Source organism: Echiichthys vipera (assembly GCF_963691815.1).
Source record: "Echiichthys vipera genome assembly, chromosome: 10".
In the NCBI taxonomy this organism is placed as follows: Eukaryota; Metazoa; Chordata; class Actinopteri; order Perciformes; family Trachinidae; genus Echiichthys; species Echiichthys vipera.
In genome coordinates, this window is record NC_139835.1 from 32,360,947 (window position 1) to 32,380,336 (window position 19,390).

Here is a 19,390-nt window from a genome sequence, read left to right on the forward strand (position 1 = left end):
GGAACTAGAATATTCATTCATTCATCTTCAGCCTCTTGTCCCTGTCGGGGTCGTGGGGGGCTGGAGCCGATCCCAGCTGACATCGGAGGCGTGAGGTGGGGTCCACCCTGGACAGGACGCCAGTCTATCACAGGACACATAGAGACAAACAGAGACAGACAACCATTCACACCTACGGGTGATTAAGAGTCATCAATGAACCGAACACCTGCACGTCTTTGGACTGTGGGAGGAAACCGGAGAACCCGGAGAAAACCCACGCAGACACGGGGACAACATGCTCCACACAGAAGGGCCCCAGCCGGGATTCAAACCAGGAACCTTCTCGCTGTGAGGCGTTTCAACACTTTATGAATAAATAGCTGCTGCTAGCAGAGCACAAGCAAACTATGTGTAGTCTTTTACACTAAAATAAACTGTATTTGTCGTGTTTTTATTTCAAGTCATTTTAGGAAACAGAAAATCATTTTCATCCTTTGAAATTCATCTTTAATGTCACATGCATCATATACGACGTTACACGTGTCAGGTAACAGAAGGAGTCGTGACCCGCAGCATTCGCTTCAGGTTAAACTGTGACGTTCAGTTGAATGCTGATTATTAACGCAGGTTTTCTTCCTCCTTGTTCACTCGTTGGTGTTTTTAACTCAATGATAAATTCTTTATTAATATTTGTTGATCACATGTTCACGTCCCGAGCCTGTTCTTTAGCAGGAGTCCATGATCCGGCGCATGGACCCGATCCTCATGTCCATGGGACCCATCCCCATGTCTCTCATGCTCCGGTACTCCCCGGGCCTCAGGTACATCATCCTGCCTCTGTACTGGGGCTGCTCGTACATCAGCCAGTGGCCGTCCATCACGTGAGCAGACTGGCAGTCGGACATGCGGTAACGCTCCTGGATGGAGTCGCAGTCGTCCATCAGCTCGTTCATCTGACCCCTGAAGTTCTCCCTCTCGTAGATCCTCATCCTGAACTGACCTCTGTGCTGTAAACGACACGTGAAGAGACAGAAGATTACTTTTTAATAAAGAAACGCGTCTGTGCTGTGTAGGGTTATAAATGTACGAGTCAACGCAAAGCTTCCTACCGTGGGGATCATGCGGCTGGAACGGATGCAGTCACTCATGGTCATTCCCATCAGACGCTGGTTGTCGGGGTACTCTCCTCTCCTCGCCAGCATCTGGTGGCCCATGAAGTTGGGGCGTTCGTACACCATGAAGCAGCCGCTCTCCACCCTGCAGGAGTTGCAGCGGCTCAGGTAGGAGGTCAGCTCAGCGCAGTCGCTGCTGGTCTCGTAGGAACGACCCTGGAAGTTCTTGTCCTCGTAGAAGATGATCTGAAAACAAAGCATCACATTAAGAACGATTCCTTTGCGGCACATGTTGAAATGAACCTATAGCAACATGAAAGCGGTCTCTCACTCTGCCCATCGTGACGTTGAGTCCTATCCCTGATGGCACTGGTACTCTGTCGGCCCCACTGTGTGACTTTTATACCCGTCGTGATAGCTAAATGATCTACGGAGCCTTTGTTTTGAATGTCTTACTCAGCAGTGTAGCGTGCAGGGCCGTGATGTTTGTTAAACGGTTATTATTCTAGACTGTATGCATTTGGTGGCGTGCCAGCTGCGGGGGCTCTCCTATGGGGCACAGGTGGGTGACGACAGCACATGTATCAGCTGGGACTCTTTGTGCTGTGTGTGTGTTAGCTGTGTTGTTTGTGTTAGCTCTGTGAGGACAGTCTTGAGGTACTTGTGCATGGAATATTTCCATTTTCTGATACTCTAGACCTCCATTACACATCATGTCAGGGGGAAATGTACCTTTTACTATAGAGTATGATGCTTTCCCGACAGCCAAGGACCCCTTACAAAACAGAGAATAGCTTGTAAAATATATCGACTGATGCAACCTGGACACATCATCAGTGATGTTACCTGGGGTCACAGAGTGTTTCGGGTCTTTCAAGCGTCATACACGCTCACCCAGGCGACCCAGCTGGGGTTGATCAGGCCCTAGCTTGTGTCCAGGTAGCGCTACCGCACCCATGGTTCTCCTCTCCTTAACCACAGCCACCTTGAGGCAACCTCTGCTGCCTCCGTGACCTCCTTAATGGCCCTTCGCCTACTGGCCCCTGTGATGCCCAAGATGTTGTAGGTGGTATATAGTGGTATCCCTATAAACATGTTCTGCATAAGAATCTAGACTCGCTAGGCAGCAGGACAGGAGTTGGCGAGTGCAGGGGTGGGCAATCACGGTCCTGGAGCCACTGTCCTGCATGTTTCAGGTTTCTCTCTGCTCCAACTGTGGAAGAAAATATGATTGAGAGAGTGAATAACAGCCGAGGTCACCGTGTTCTGGGGACACAGGCCTGATAAACACATTCTGTTTAGAAAACAATAAAACTGTATTTGGGCGTGATGACGTCTGGGCACCAAGTAGACGCCACGGATTGTAAAAGTGTGTATTGGAAAAACCTGACGGGGCGTGTAAACGTTGTCAGCCTCGTTATAAGACGGGAAGTTCTGTTAAGAGACACTTGGTATTGTGGATCTCAGAACTCTGTGGTGAGTGCATCAGACCTTGATTCAATAAATTCTCCTTGATTGCTGTTAGACGTCTCTGCTGACTCCTTCTTGTCGACCTTTCTGTTTTTACAACACATTATTCTACCATAACGTGGTGACCCCGACGTGATTTATGGTAGAACAATGCATTTTATCAATTCTCTTAACAGAACTTCCCGTCTTATAACGAGGCTGACAACAACAATTTCCAATACAAACTCATACATTTACAATCAGTGGCGCCTACTTGGTGTCCAGACGTCATCACGCCCAAATACAGTTTTATTGTTTTCAAAACAGAATGTGTTTATCAGGCATGTCGTGCATGTACTTGTCACATCGGTGTTCCTTTGGGTCAGTTTGACCATCTGGATGATTTAATCATTATTATTATTGTTTATTTTACAATTCAAATCTTATATGAGGTCAAATTCATGCTGCTGTCCTTGATAACGGGCGTTACTTTCATTCCAGATGTTACAAATAACACAAAATAGCACTTAAAATAACAGACTTACTTTAAAACACACACACAGAAATCCCTCCATGCAGTTTAACATCAGTGATATTTTTCATTCTGTTAAATAAAAACAAAAAGTACCCGACTTCACTTGAGTCACACATTGATTCTGATCATTTTCCACATGTTTAAACTGCTGCGGTCAAATTGACCCTTAGAATAAACGGTGTTAGTCAAATCTGGGGGCAACAGGAGGGTAAACCAAACGTGTGGGTCTGGGTAAAAAATGTCATTTTCCTGAAAACTCTTGTGAGAAATAACCAGAGATTTCCTTCCTTCTTTTTAACTCTTTATTCATCTGTGATGTAAATCCCTGTGTGTTGATTAACACAACAGTCAAGCTGTGGATGAGTGCTGGGGGGGATTGTGGAGAGGAGTCACATGGGGGGTGCAAACGGGGACATTTGGGGGTCGTAAAACACTGATTACATCCACTGAGGTCTGTAGGAATTTTACACACAATACGTTAGTCACATCAGACGGACCTCACAGAGTCTATATTACGTAATTCAAATTCTACAGGAGGCGTCCTGGAGTCAGCAGAGTCGTTGGTAGTTTAGTGCCAGCAGCGTTTATTAGCAGGATGACATCAGATAAAAACAGACGTCTGGAGAAATGTTCTATTCTCTATCTAGAGCATGGGTGTCAAAGTCAAGGCCCGTGGGCCAGATCCTGCCTGCAAATGAATGACCTTGGCCCCCGGGATGATGTTTGATTAGTATCAGAACCGGCCCGCACGCCACAGCCGCCTGCTGGTGTTTGTCACGCACCAAAACTACATTACCCACAATGCAACGTAGCCCGCGAACTCACTGCAGCGCCGCAAGTGGGTCACCTCGGCTTCATTATTCTTAAGCATTCAGGGCAGATGTCACAACGCTGTGCGTCTTTATTTTGATATTAAGGAACACGTTTTATTTTTGAAGGACATTTTATTTTTTGCTGTTTGTTGAAAATGTTTTCCTTGAAATAACTAAAGTCATAAGAAGATATTGCTTTATTTTATTAATTTAATGTACAGAACACGTGTTTTCTCTTTGAAGGAAGTTTGTTTTTGTCTGTTTGCCTGTTGGAAAATCACCGACAGAGCCGTACAAAAATATGTGATTATTCATTTAATTATCATATATAATACAGTACACTGTGTCAGGTCTTGATTCAACAGGTTAAATGCATCATTTTAATATGTTTTAATAAACATTGAACCAGTCCGGCCCTCTGCGTGTAGCAGATTTGTTTTTTCGGCTTCTGATGTGTTTGACTTTCACATCCCTGATCCAGAGTAACTGTGAACACACAGCACCCGTGATCAGAGCCAAGAAGTTCTGATCTCTGTTCAAACTGCTCCAGCATATAAACGTGTTACAAAGGCGTGGTTATGTGTCCGCTTGTGCGTGCATAGAAGCAGCCGTCACGACGTCTCCATCTTCGACCCCCACGCGTGGAGGTTCCCTTCTTCTTTATCTGTGAAGGAAGCACTCATTGTACATTTACTCCTGTAAGTATGTAGGGAGGCAGTGACACTGTCTGCCATATTGAAAAAACAGCAGGGACTGAAGGAACGCAGCAGGCCGGAGCTTGGCCCGCCAGGACAGTAAATATGAACCGCAACAATCACAAGAAAGCAAGCTGCTTCTGTCACAAGCCACTTGGACACATCCCCTCTCACTTCAACACTCTTGGGAAAATAAAAGTCTATTTTTACTAATAGAAGTCAGTCCTATTTTGTTGTCCATAATTCACAGTTTCCCTGCTCCTAATGCACTTCCCGTAAACATATGCACACTCATCCTCATCCTCCCTTGGTCTAATCTCAGCTACTTTTGCCAGGTGCTCTTGTGCACTCACAAAGCTGTGCGTCTTTATCTGGATATTAAGGAACATGTTTTATTTTTGAAGGACATTTTCTTTTTTTGTTGTTTGCTGTTGAAAATGTTTTCCTTGAAATCACTGACAGAGCCGTACGAAAATCTTGGATTATTCATTTAATTATTAAATATAATACGGTTCACTGTGTCAGGTCTTGGTTCAACAGGTTAAATGCATCATTTTAATATGTTTTAATAAACATTGAACCTGTCCGGCCCTCGGCTCGTAGCAGATTTGTTTTTTTGGCCTCTGATGTGTTTGACTTTCACATCCCTGCTCTATCTGATATAAGACACAATGACCAGGTGGCGTTTCCTGTTTCGTTTTATTTGACCCGTTTCTTTCTCTCTGCTTCAGCACGAGTCCGTGATCCGCCTGACGGAGCTGAGCCTCGTGCCGCTGAACCCCACGTCCTTCATGCTCCGGTGCTCCCCGGGCTCAGGTACGTCACCCTGCCCCCGTACTCCGGCCGCTCGTACATCAGCCAGTGGCCGTCCATCACGTTGCAGGACTGGCACTCGGACATGCGGTAACGCTCCTGGATGTTGGTGCAGTCGTCCGTCAGCTCGTGGCCCTGACCCTGGAAGTTCTCCCTCTCGTAGATCTTCATCCTGTAGGAGCCTCGGTGCTGCAGACGGAGACAAAGAGGACGCGTCAGCACAGACAGAAGTTAGACCCACTGTTCTCCTGAGGGTCCTTTAGCCCCCGTTCAATGTTTAACATCTCTAAAAACAATGCTTAACATTTGTGTTTGCTTTATATTTCATGACTTTTCCTAATTTAACCCTCCTGTTCCCCTCAAACGTGACCAACAGCTAAAACGGGGACGACTGCGAAAACCTGAAGTGGACGTGATTGTATTTTTTCATGTCGTGAACACAAACGTGTCGCAGCGTCGTTCCTTTGGGTCAAGCTGATCATTTGGACGATTTAATCATTATTATTTTATCTATTTTACAATAAAAATATTTAGATATGCACTGTCACCTCACAGCGAGAGGGTTCCTGGTTTGAATCCCGGCTGGGGCCCTTCTGTGTGGAGTCTGCATGTTGTCCCCGTGTCTGCGTGGGTTTTCTCCGGGTTCTCCGGTTTCCTCCCACAGTCCAAAGACGTGCAGGTGTTGGGTTCATTGATGACTCTAAATCACCCGTAGGTGTGAATGGTTGTCTGTCTCTGTTCGTCTCTATGTGTCCTGTGATAGACTGGCGTCCTGTCCAGGGTGTACCCCGCCTCACGCCCGATGTCTGCTGGGATCGGCTCCAGCCCCCCGAGATGTGTCAAATCTAAAAGTCTTTTCATACCTGAGGAACTAAACGACAGGATCGGACAGAGTCACTCACGCCAAAGACGTGTGGTCGGCGTACTCGCCCCTCCTCATGAAGTACTGGTTTCCCATGAAGTTGGTGCGGTCGTAGACCATGAAGCAGCCGCTCTCGACCCTGCAGGACTGACACCTGCTCAGGTAGGAGGACATGTCGGGGCAGTCGCTCATGCACTCATAGTAGCGACCCTGGAAGTTCCTCTCCTCGTAGAAGGTGATCTGTAGAAAAGAGAACAACACAACGACGATTCACGACATGCAGTCACGTGTACTCTTGTAAGCTTAAGGTGAAAATCCCTCTTTTATCCTCGTGTCTCTGCACTGGTCTCTACAAACCTTGCCCATGTTTGATGATCTGTGTTTGTGGGAATCTGTCCAACAACCTGTGGCTGCCAGGGGCGGCTTTTATACTTGATACGCGCTGAAACAGGGTTTTGTTATTCAAATGATGTGGAAGCTGATGAATGAGCAGCTCTGCGATGGCTGTTAATTTCATTTGTGCCGTCACGGTTCAGAACAAAGGTCGGGGGAAACGGGAGGAAGACACGAGTCAGGGCGGAGGGAGAGGAACTGAGCTGCAGTTTGGACTCACAGACGGGAGGAGACGTTTGATCAGTGTTTGAACGTTTGTCTGAATGTGGCACGAGTTCAGACCGTGAAGGTCTTAAGAACAAAGATAACTCATTACAAGTGGATACAGTTTGATTTTATAACATTTATTATCAGTTACGCTTATTTGCAACGTCCTGAAACTCTCCCAGGCCAAAGTAAAGACCAACCAATGGATCTCTGTGCTCTCGCCTTCTGTTTATTTCTGATCCTGAAGCATTTTCATCTGTTTGTTTATTTCAATGCCAGTAAGACTTGGAAATCATGACCGTACATAAATTTATCTAATGTGACTTTAGGTGTATTGGTCGACACATTACTCAGTATATTCTGGTAATAACGTTTGGAACGGCTGATATGAGAATTACGTTTGAATAACTAGTCAATGAAATGAATGAGTCCTGACCCCAAGTGAAGGAGTTCAAGGACCTCGGGATCTGGTTCACGAGTGAGGGGACGATGGAGCGTGAGTTTGGCCGGAGAATCGGAGCAGCGGGGGCGGAGCTGCAGTCGCTCTACCGCACCGTTGTGATGAACAGAGAGCTGAGGAAGACAAAGCTCTGGATCTACCCTCAGTCCTGGTTCCTACCCTCACCTGTGGTCATGAAAGCTGGGTCAGGACCCAAAGAACCAGGTCCAGGTCAGGACCCAAAGAACCAGGTCCAGGTCAGGACCCAAAAGAACCAGGTCCAGGTCAGGACCCAAAAGAACCAGGTCCAGGTCAGGACCCAAAGAACCAGGTCGAGGTCAGGACCCAAAGAACCAGGTCCAGGTCCAAGCGTGTGAAGTGTGTTTCCTCAGGAGGGGGGCTGGAGTCTCCCTTAGAGAGAGGGGGAGAAGTTCAGCATCCGTGAGGAACTCGGAGTAGAGCCGCTGCTCCTTTGTGTTGAAAGGAGCCAGTTGAGGTGGTTCAGGATCATCTGGTCTGGATGAACCCTGGGCGCCTCCCTAGGGAGGTGTTCCAGGCACGTCCAGCTGGGAGGAGGCCTCGGGGAAGACCCAGGACCAGGTGCAGAGATTAGATCTCCACACTGGCCTGGGAACGCCTCAGGATCCCCCAGTTAGAGCTGGTTAATGTGGCCCGGGAAAGGGAAGTTTGGGGTCCCTGCTGGAGCTGCTGCCCCTGAGACCTGATCCAGGATCAGAGGCTGGAGCTGCTGCCCCTGAGACCTGATCCAGGATCAGAGGCTGGAGCTGCTGCCCCTGAGACCTGATCCAGGATCAGAGGCTGGAGCTGCTGCCCCTGAGACCTGATCCAGGACCAGAGGCTGGAGCTGCTGCCCCTGAGACCTGATCCAGGACCAGAGGCTGGAGCTGCTGCCCCTGAGACCTGATCCAGGATCAGAGGCTGGAGCTGCTGCCCCTGAGACCTGATCCAGGATCAGAGGCTGGAGCTGCTGCCCCTGAGACCTGATCCAGGATCAGAGGCTGGAGCTGCTGCCCCTGAGACTTACATCATCTACCAACTGACATCAGTCACGACGGCGCTGCACGGAACAAAGCCGTCGTTGGCCAGTGTTTGTTTGTGTTTCCTTGGTATCACACATTTCTGCTGCCAGTCATTCATTGGTTCACTCTGAGGAGACGACACTGCAGCTTCAGTTGGGATCGAACTTGTGGTCTGAGTAAAGTCACTGTGACAAAGTTTGTTCAGTGTGTTTACAGAATTCAATAAGGACGAGTTCTGTCGTCTCTTTTGTTTACACTGCACTTTGCATTCATGCTTTATTGGTTAAACAGCAGCTCACTTTACTGGTCCCCTGATTAAAGTGGAAGTCAAGACGCCACAGTTTCAAAGTTAAGTACCGCCAAAGACCACAGTGCCCTATTCTGAAAGTGCCTCCTGTTATTGACCAAATAAAGGAAAAAGTCATTTTAAAGAAAGAAGAAACTCAATGGAAACAATTCACACAGTTATTATGACAGATGGCATTCGGCCTTTATAAGCTTTACATGTTGGTTTCTGTCATTCTTTGATTTGAGGCCATCACGTGTGGACAAAGGGAAATCAAACCATTTTGCTGATATGCAAATCAAGCTCATTTAGATGACAACAGCTTCCCCTCGTCTGCACATTCTGCACCTCGATATAAACCCCAACACAGCTGCAGCTGGGCGGGAGGCGAGCAACAGCATCAACAATGGGGAAGGTAAGGCGCAAATGTGCTTTTCCAAAGGTGTTCGAGATCTCTGAGGCGTTAACTGTCGTGCATGTGTCCGTCTGTTGTGCTTTAAGTGGCAGCCATGTGCAACAACATGCTGCTGTTGGCTTCCTTACAGCGCTGGGGTGAGAGTTCACCAGACTGTGTTTCCTTCCATCCAGATTTCATTCTTCGAGGACAAGAATTTCCAAGGCCGGAGCCACGAGTGCAGCGTGGACTGTCCTGATCTGCGTTCTTACTTCGGCCGCTGCAACTCCATTAAGGTGGAGAGCGGCTGCTGGGTGCTGTACGAGCGTCCCAACTACACCGGCAGCCAGTACGTCCTGAGCCCTGGGGAGTACCCTGATCACCAGCAGTGGATGGGCTTCAACGATAGCATCAAGTCATGTCGCTGTATCAGAAACGTAAGCTCAGTAACCAGTAGACCAACAAGCTTTGAAAGTTGTTCTTTATGATCTTATTCATGCCATAATATTGTTATTGCACCAGATTCATTAGGCTGGGATAATCTCACGACCCCAACCTTTAGATAAGGAGGTAAAACAAAGTCATGATGCGTCTTAGTTTGCATAGAATCGGTGACACAGCATGATTTTTAAGCATTTCTGGGTTCATTTATTGCAGGCGAGTTCACTGCTCGACTCAAATACCACAGAGTGCACCAACCAGGCAGTAATCAGTCAAAGGCCAACAGAGAACAAGGAGAGCTAAAGGGCTCACGGTCTGGCAGCAGGGTGCTTTATGCCCGTGCCCGCGCACATCAGTTACTGAAGGATACCGGGAACACGGCCAAGACACACATTTGTAGATGAGGAAATGATTCAGAGTCTAAATACCAGCATGTGATCAACTGTAAATCTCTCTCTTTAAAGGTTTATGGGAAGTCCTGGAAGATCCGATTCTACGAGAAGAAGGATTTCGGGGGTCAGGCGGCCGAGTGCGCTGAGGATTGTGCGTCAGTTTACGAGGCCTTCAAGTTCCAGGAAGTCCACTCCTCCGTTGTGATGGATGGTGCGTGGGTCCTCTACGAGCAGCCCAACTACCACGGACACCAGTACTTCCTGGAACGTGGCGAGTACCACAACTATACGGACTGGGGTGCCACTTCCCCAGCTGTGGGGTCCTTCCGCATGATCAGAGAGTTCTAGATCAGCACTGAGGATCCCCCTGCCCCCAGAAGAGTCCTGCAGATGCTCAGACCACCAAAGGAAATCAAGCTCCAGAATCTTCAAGGTCCCAAAGTTGCAACGCCCCGAGGAAACCAACACTGCTGAGTTTAAGAGTCTTAATGTCACTGGAGTTCAGAAGTCTTGAGAAAGTTCTCGAACCCCTCAAGAAGTTCAGAGTCCCACAAAGCAAAGATGTGTGAACTGTTCAGCCTCCCACCTGCTCTTTCCATTTCCCCCAGGAGCCCAAGAGTTGCACTCAAATGAATAAAGTATTTCTAAAACACAACTGTGCTCTCTGTATTTTTCATTATAAAGTTAACGTGACTGTATCATCAGTCGGACACTGTCGCTGGTCATCACGCCGTAACACGTCACACGCATTGATGACGTCACGGCGATGCGTGGCTTTGTTTCCAGATCTTTCCGTAGACCTCGGAGTTTTTGTGCGTCTTGTCGACTGTTTTTGAATCTTTTCATCGACCAAATCTGCAGTAAACACTCCACCTCCGCATCACACCAACGTGAACCTTTTACCGCCATTGTTTGAAATGTCCGCGCATGGTCCCTCCTTCTTTTTTCTACGTCCCAACAGGCGCACAGGAAATGACCTCAGAACCACCGTAGGCCTCGTGCTCGTACACGTGCGCACGCTCGTGCTCGTACACGTGCAAACGTGCTTTACTAAAGCCCACCTCTCCCAAACGGGCCGTGGACGGCAAGCGTGCCGCTCCTAGACGCGGTACGGTTGCACTCACACTGGTCAAAGGAACCAGACTTTAGCCGTGACACTGGGGCACGGGACGGAGGCACAGTGGGAGGGCGCCCTGAGCCAGAAACGTCTGCACAATTCCTGATTTAGGATATTTATGTGTTATTGATCATTTCGTTATTATTCAGACACAACAGAACCGCGGAGTGCGTTTTATACCTGCACCAGTAAAAACGCCTTTGTTTAAAATGAAACACAATAAAATAAAATTCCATAATTTGATTATGGTTTTCTTGCTTATTAAATATCATTAGATATAATATCACCTCACCCTTTATGCACATGTGACGTTGGTACTTTAACTATTCACTTATTTAATAAGATCAAATATTTTATGCAGAGTTCAGGTAAACACCAACAAACATGTGGGTCTGTCTCCATCAGTGGGACGTTCAAGTGTCCTGGGTGGAGCCGAGGCGGTGGGAGGCTGCAGACCGTGCTGCAGATCCTCGTCACCCTGTACGGCGTCCTGCTTCTCCGCTGTTAGGGAGAGAAGGAGGAGGACGTTTCCCAGCATGCACCAGCTCTGGGTGCTGTTGTGTGGCAGCGCTTCACAGCTCCACCTACACACCTGACGTGCACGCTACATCCTGTTTACACACTTTAGTGTCACCGTGTGCAGAGTTCCCCCAAAGACGCTCGACTACACGCAGAATAAAAAGGGAGAACGCCACTTTAGTTTCCTTTCTACATCGTCTGCGTCTGAACTTGACCTCAGGAGACAAACAGGAAGTGGCTGAAGGTCCCAGTTCTGAATTACGTAACAACACGTTCACACATTTGTGATAAAACAGGATCAAAAAGATGTAAAATGTTGCTGCATGAGGAACATTTTAATAAGAATAACATCTACAGACACTGAGAGACACTGTGTGTGTGTGTGTGTGTGCGCGTGTGTGTGTATGTGTGTGTGTGTGTGTGTGTGTGTATGTGTGTGTGTGTGACCTTTAACAGTTACTGTAGAGAGCTAAAACAAACAGGGGGGGGGGGGGTGTTTCAGGTCGGGGCAACAGCCCCTCAAATGTCTTTAGTCGTCCCTTTGACGGACCATCGCTTCATCTCGTCCTTGTTGGTTCTACTGTCCGCCCACATGCTGATGCATTCATCATACGAACATTTAAACTTGTTCGCCTGAAGAGGTCATGACCTTTAAATCTCTACTCACGGAGAAGGCAGGAGAAATCCTGTGTGAGGTGTAAACACAGCAGGATGAATGAACCCTCAGAGCAACTTCAGTCAAAAGCAACTGGACTTGGTTCTTTGCTTTTAACGTTCACACTCTGGAGGAGGGTTTGGGGACGGCAGTAGTTCAGTCCATTGGTGACTTGGCTGGGAACTGTAGGGTTGCTGGTTCAAGTCCCTGTGTGGACCATGAATGGAGCGTGGACTGGTGGCTGGAGAGGTGCTAGTTCATCTCCTGAGCACTGCAGAGGTGCTGTTGAGCAAGGCACCGAATCCCCAGCTGCTAAGGGCGCCGGTAACTGGCAGCCACCTCGCTCTAACATCTCTCCATTAGTTGCATGTATAAAGGTCCTGTCTGAGCATGTGTGTGTATTTAGGGCCTGTGTGTGTGTGTGTGTGTGTGTGTGTGTGTGTGTGTGTAACATGATTAATAATAAGAGTGAAAAAATTAAATTTCCCCGTTGCGGGATCAGTAAAGTAACTCTTCTTCTTTTCTACCTTTTTGTGTTTTTAACATTTACTCTCCTTTTTGGGGTTTTTAAGCTAAAAAAACGCCATCGGCGTCTGAATGAAAGCCGCATCTGATCGAATATTTGGTCGTTTTGAACGGCGAGCGTTGTCGTGTAAACAGGACTCGAGTTTCCCTGCAACTGTAAAATCTATAACCAGACATTTACACCACAGATGATTTTGATGATGACTTTATTCCTGTATCTCACCTTTTATGGATGAAATGCAGCTTAAAGTTCACAGCGTTTCATAAAAGCTTTGCATAAACTGACAGAGACAAAGCGTGTAATGCAGCGATCCAGATCCACTGAGGGTCAGAGACTTGGCATTGCCAAACAGCCATTGTGAGTGGAACGGTGATTCAGTGAGTAAGAACAATGGGCAGACTCTAGATGATCATTTGAATGTAATAAGTGTTACATGCACTGCTAACCGTGCATTTGGCAGCATTGTCTCTGCCATGTATAAAGAGTACGGCGTTCGTTACGGTCTCTAGTGTTTTAAGAGCTGCCGATGGAGAAGGTCAGCACGGAGCAGGACTCTGAAAGTGTCTTTGCTGTTTTCGTTTTCTAGATTCGGTGCAGGAGAAGCAGACATCCGATGTTTCTGCTGATGATAACTTCCAAACACAGACGCAGATTTAAGCCCTGTTGTTTATTAATGAGTGCATCTGAACCTGTTCTCTGCAGATTGTGTTTTACGAGGACCGGGACTTCCAGGGAAAGTCCTACGACTGCAAAGGGGACTCGGCTGACCTGCAGGGCTTCATCCGCCGATGCAACTCCGTGAAAGTAGAGGGGGGCTGGTGGGTTCTGTACGAGCGCAACAACTACATGGGCTACCAGTATGTCATTGGTCCAGGGCAGTACAATGACTACCGCCGCTGGATGGGCTTCAACGACTGCGTCAGGTCCTGCAGGATCATCAAAAACGTAAGTCACAACTCGCCCCAGAAACAAGAAACTTAAAGTCTGTCGTCCTCATCCATCCGTCCTCTGACTGTTTTGGTTCCAGGCCAAAGGGCCGCCCAAGCTGAGGCTGTTTGATCGGCCAAACTTTGACGGGAATACTTTGGAGTTGACCGAAAACACAAAGTCCATCCAGGAGAAATGGTTCAGACGTGAAGTCCAGTCCTGCAAGGTCCTGGAAGGCTCCTGGGTTTTCTTCGAGCATCCCAACTTCTGTGGTCGCCAGTACCTGCTGGAGAAGGGGGAGTACCGGCACCACTCCGCCTGGGGGGCCCTCAAGTCCACGCTGGGCTCCATCAGAATGATCATAGAGGTGTGAAACTCAAAACAATACAACAATAAAAGTATTTAACACTAAATGGTGCTTGTGTCGTTTAATTCAGATCTTCCTTTATCCATAAAATATAACAATAAAACAATGAATTATTTGTTCATTTTGGCAAAGCTTGCACTGTTGACACTGACCTAAGCCACCATCAGGAAAGAATAAAGGAACATTTCTATCCATTAAACAGTTTATTAAGTACAACAACAAACAATAAGACGCCCTTGAGAACCTCCACGTACAGGCGTGTCAGGATTCTGACGTTCAGGGACGTGTTGAGTCAGGTTTTGCAGGATGGATGATGCTGTGCAACTGTAATGTGTCACACAGAGATGTGCTTCTGACATTATGCAAAACTTTCTAATCTCAAGTCTTATAATTACTAAAAGTACCAACAGGTCCTGAGGTGGGGGAGAAATTAAGTTGTAATGAACTGAATTATATCTCAGCTAACACACATCAACACATGCATCAGCACTGGTTTTATTATAATAAGAGAATCACAGGTGTAACAACACTTTAGCTAAAGGGTTCCTGCTGCAGCGATGCTGGCAGTCAACTTGTGCATAGTGCTGCAAACAGTGATTGTTCTTTATAATGGAAAAACAACATGATTGGATGAATCTCTTTGCCTTTAAAACATCAGAAGATTTAAAATAATGTCGCTTCTTTTGTCCGACCAACAGTTCAAGCCCAAAGATGCTGAGTTGCATCTTATGTTTGAGAAGTATCAACTGTTTGCCATTGTCACGCCGCGCTGAGGTCTGTCCTGCCTCTGGGTTTCTGTCTTTGTGAATTTCCTGTTTTATTTTGTAAAGTAACACTTCCCCTTCCTCTTGTGTCACCGGTCTGACGTCCTCCCCTGATCCATGATTGTTTCCACCTGTGGTTCCCCTCATGTGTATAAAGTCTGTGTCTTTTCCCCTGTCCCGTCGCCAGATTATTTCGTACTTTACGTGGAATGTTTGCTCAGTTGTTTGATTCCCTGCTTATCCTCCTGGTCAGAGCGACTTTGTTTTGTACTTTGTTCATTAACCTCGATAATTGTTTGTTCCTCCTGTACAGAGTGATTTTTGTTTGTGGCGTTTTGGCTCTGTGCCCCACGTTCTTGACTCAAAAAATACATTTTAGTTTTGATCTGCGAACCTCTGCATCCCCAAGTGATGAGTTCAAGTACCTCGGGATCTGGTTCACGAGTGAGGGGACGATGGAGCAGCGGGGGCGGAGCTGCAGTCGCTCTACCCTCAGTCGTGGTTCCTACCCTCACCTGTGGTCCTGAAAGCTGGGTCAGGACCCAAAGAACCAGGTCAAGGTCAGGACCCAAAGAACCAGGTCCAGGTCAGGACCCACAGAACCAGGTCCAGGTCAGGACCCAAAGAACCAGGTCCAGGTCCAAGCGTGTGAAGTGTGTTTCCTCAGGAGGGGGTCTGGAGTCTCCCTTAGAGAGAGGGGGAGAAGTTCAGCATCCGTGAGGAACTCGGAGTAGAGCCGCTGCTCCTTTGCGTTGAAAGGAGCCAGTTGAGGTGGTTCAGGATCATCTGGTCTGGATGAACCCTGGGCGCCTCCCTAGGGAGGTGTTCCAGGCACGTCCAGCTGGGAGGAGGCCTCGGGGAAGACCCAGAACCAGGTGGAGAGATTAGATCTCCACACTGGCCTGGGAACGCCTCAGGATCCCCCAGTTAGAGCTGGTTAATGTGGCCCGGGAAAGGGAAGCTCTACTTGTGCGGTCAAGTATGACATCATCCATTTAACTATACTGATGCAGCGAGAATAACCTCCGTTCTCAGTAATGACTCATGCGGTTTGAACACAGAATGATGAGCAGGTCGTTCAGAGCTCGTCAGCTGACTTTGGAGCAGAGGGTGGAGCATGGAGGCCTACACACACCCGTCCCCTGCAGCACAGACGTTAAAGCCTGTACCACAGTGCCGTGTGGCCGCGACTTAACCAGCCCAAGTATCAGCTGCAGAAGAGACCATTTATTATATTCAATAAATGGTCTCTGGTGTCAGGCATCGACAGATCAAAGGATCAGCTGTTGCATCAGTGAGCAAAGCTGCACAGAGCCGAGCATGTTTAAAACAAGTGCAGCGTCAGCCGCTGTGTTCATAAATGCTGAGGTATTCAGATGACAATGATGGCGTTGGCAGCGCACTTCAGTGTATCACATGCACGTCTATATAAACCTGGACCAGGCCTCAATGTGACACGTGAAAGGTGAGATTAACTAACATCCAAAGTTGGTGTTAGGCTCAAACATGGAGCGTGTGGGAAAGGTAGGAACACAGAGACTCCAGCACCCGACGTGTCTCTTCAGCGGCGTTCACACCAAACGCGATAGAGGCGATTCAGGGCGCCCTCCCACTGTGCGTGCGTCCCGTGCCCCGTGCTTTAGGGTCCTTGTCCCCCCCTCCAGGCCCGTTTGTACTCACACTACCTGGGCCTCGGAGAATGCTTCTTGCTGCCTATACGTCATCACGCCGTAACACGTCACACGCATTGATGACGTCATGGCGATGCGTGGCTTTGTTTCCAGATCTTTCCGTAGACCTCGGAGTTTTTGTGCGTCTTGTCGACTGTTTTTGAATCTTTTCATCGACCAAATCTGCAGTAAACACTCCACCTCCGCATCACACCAACGTGAACCTTTCACCGCCATTGTTTGAAATGTCCGCGCATGGTCCCTCCTTCTTTTTTCTACGTCCCAACAGGCGCACAGGAAATGACCTCAGAACCGCCGTAGGCCTCGTGCTCGTACACGTGCGCACGCTCGTGCTCGTACACGTGCAAACGTGCTTTACTAAAGCCCACCTCTCCCAAACGGGCCGTGGACGGCAAGCGTGCCGCTCCTAGACGTGGTACGGTTGCACTCACACTGGTCAAAGGAACCAGACTTTAGCCGTGAAAACTTCATCGCTTCAATTGCAGGAAGCTAACCCCCCGCTCAGCCTACTCTGCTGGTTCCCTAAATGTAGTGTGATGCTAATGCTAACAGGGGTCTGAATGCTTCAAAGAACAGAAATGAGCTCTCAGAGGAAGTGAGTCCTTGTGTTGCAGTGAGATCGGGCCGTCAGTGATTTAACCTCCGTACAGGTGCTGCCCGCTCTCCAGTAGATCAGACCAGGACACGCTTCACACTGCACTGACGCCTTTCTTCTTTTTCAACGTAGTAAAACAAGCCACAGATAGCTTCAAAACTTACCCGGGGAGTCACATCTCCTCACTGAGCTTCACCCACACCTCCTCTTTTTGTATTCTATCCCGTGCCCCACGACACCACTGCCATCTATCCCGAAGACGGCAGTGGTGTCGTGGGGCACCGGGTGCCCACACACAACTACAGTTAGCTTCTCCTCCATCCTGGTCTGAGTGTAAACAATCGGCTTGAACTCATCGCTGATTGGATGACGCGGCGCGATGCTCAACATTTTCAACTTTATACGTGTCGCTTCAGACGCTCCCAGCACTCCTTTCGCACCACTGCCGCCTGAATCGTGCGTCATTGCGCCATTTACATTGATTTTCAAGGTAGAGTTGCCGCTCAAGTTGCGTCTATCGCTTGTGGTTTGAACGCCCCTTTCAGACTCAAGTTGTGTCTGAAGTTTCTCCAGCTGGTTGCTTTGTCATCAGCTGTGAGTTTACAGTCCGATATAAATCACATTAGCTTAGAACATCCTTCGTCCTCCTCCAGATCGTGTTTTATGAAGACAAAAACTTCCAAGGTCGCTCTTACGAGAGCACCAGTGACTGTTCCGAGCTCAACGCCCACATCAGCCGCTGCAACTCTGTTCGTGTGGAGAGCGCCGCCTGGGCTCTGTACGAGAGGCCCAACTACCTGGGCTGCCAGTACGTCCTGACCAGGGGGGAGTACCCTGATTACCAGCACTGGATGGGCGGCAATGACAGCATCAGGTCCTGCAGGATCGTTCGAAACGTGAGTTCATGCAGAAAATAAATGAGAAGCATTAAAGTGTCATTCGTCGTAAACTCTTCCTCCAGGGTCTTTGTCTGCACTTTAATCATCAGTAACCATGGAGACAGTTTTTCCTGTAACAACTATTAAGGTAGAAATCCAGGAGAGATGCTAACAGCTGGACGTGGCTAACAGTGGTTAGCTCGGGGCAGCACGGTGAAGGCATTCAAAGGTCTTTTTTAACCACTAATGCTGCTGAAAATAACAGCAAACCTCTGCAGCAGCATGAGAAGAGTCCCTACACACACAACAAAGCGTCATCAGCGTAGTGAGTGAAGCCAGAGTTTATTAAAGAGTGTTTTAAAGACTTACCTACTGGCCCCTGTACCAGCTTCTCTCATAGTAAAGTCCATTACAGTGGAAGGAGCCCATTGCTGCTTTGTTGTGTGTGTAGGGACTCTTCTCATGCTGCTGCAGAGGTTTGCTGTTATTTTCAGCAGCATTAGTGGTTAAAAAAGACTGTTGGGTTGCCGGTTCGAGTCCCTGTGTGGACCATGAATGGAGCGTGGACTGGTGGCTGGAGAGGTGCCAGTTCATCTCCTGGTTGCCAGGTGCTGTTAAGCAAGGCACCGAACCCCCAACTGCTTGGGGCGCCGATCCATTGGCAACCCCCTCACTCTCACATCTGTCCATTTATTGCATGTTTATAGGTCCTGTCTGTGCATGTGTGTGTATTTGGGGCCTGTGTGTGTGTGTGTGTGTGTGTGTGTGTATTTGGGGCCTGTGTGTGTGTGTGTGTGTGATGCGTTGGAATAAGTAAAAGAAAAGGGGAATTCTGAGCCTTAGCTTGTCTTCAGCTGCAGTCTAAAACTGATCTTCTCAAAACCACCCAAATATTTCATGTTTGCAGTTTTATGTTCAGACCCTGGAGCAGGGATGAGCTGAATCCTGCTCTTTGTCCTGCAGACCTCTGGCGGTGCGTTCAGGGTCCGTGTGTACGAGCATCCTGACTTCGGGGGTCAGATGTTGGAGTGCAGTGAGGATCTGGAGAACCTGCCTGAACGCTGGCGCCTCCGTGACGCTCACTCTGCCCAGGTGCAGGACGGCGCCTGGGTCTTCTACGAGCATCCCGACTACCGCGGGCGCCAGTACCTGCTGGAGAGAGGAGCGTACCGCCGCTTCACCGAGTGGGCGGCCATGAACCCCAACGTGGGCTCCCTCCGCCGCGTCCACGACGTTTAAACGGTGACTGTTTTTGTTCTTGTGTCACATTTGTGTTTGGAATAAAGACGGTTCAGCTCAGGAGGTTCAGCCCCCGGGGGTCTGTTCGTGTTTCCCCTGTGAACGCTCAGAGGAGGTTCACACACACACAGACCATTAAACTCACACACACACAGACCATTAAACTCACACACACAGAGACCGTTAAACTCACACACACAGAGACCGTTAAACTGATCCGGTGGGAGCGTTTCCAAAAGACTGCACTGCTGTTTCTGGAT

The 19,390-nt window shown here is 48.4% G+C and overlaps 3 protein-coding genes and 1 pseudogene across 4 annotated transcripts; 3 read left to right on the top strand and 1 right to left on the bottom strand.

Annotated features, from left to right (window-relative positions):
• Positions 1–707: 707 nt before the first annotated feature.
• LOC310952600 (gamma-crystallin M3-like) lies at positions 708–6,494 on the bottom strand (annotated as a pseudogene). The gene is made up of 3 exons: positions 6,262–6,494; positions 1,092–1,340; positions 708–989 (listed from the first exon to the last, which is right to left on the bottom strand). The product of its transcript is annotated as a gamma-crystallin M3-like (transcript).
• Positions 6,495–9,031: 2,537 nt separating this feature from the next.
• On the top strand, positions 9,032–10,200 carry LOC310952599 (gamma-crystallin M2-like; the record flags this gene model as incomplete). The annotated part of the gene is made up of 3 exons (XM_083921248.1): positions 9,032–9,040; positions 9,214–9,456; positions 9,925–10,200. 3 exons carry the CDS (start codon positions 9,032–9,034, stop codon positions 10,198–10,200), a joined length of 528 nt encoding a protein of 175 aa, XP_083777374.1.
• A 2,995-nt stretch (positions 10,201–13,195) lies between these two features.
• LOC310952507 (gamma-crystallin S-1-like) lies at positions 13,196–13,969 on the top strand (the record flags this gene model as incomplete). The annotated part of the gene is made up of 3 exons (XM_083921125.1): positions 13,196–13,204; positions 13,372–13,614; positions 13,697–13,969. 3 exons carry the CDS (start codon positions 13,196–13,198, stop codon positions 13,967–13,969), a joined length of 525 nt encoding a protein of 174 aa, XP_083777251.1.
• Positions 13,970–16,233: 2,264 nt separating this feature from the next.
• On the top strand, positions 16,234–19,130 carry LOC310952508 (gamma-crystallin M2-like; the record flags this gene model as incomplete). The annotated part of the gene is made up of 3 exons (XM_083921126.1): positions 16,234–16,251; positions 17,667–17,909; positions 18,855–19,130. 3 exons carry the CDS (start codon positions 16,234–16,236, stop codon positions 19,128–19,130), a joined length of 537 nt encoding a protein of 178 aa, XP_083777252.1.
• Positions 19,131–19,390: the final 260 nt, after the last annotated feature.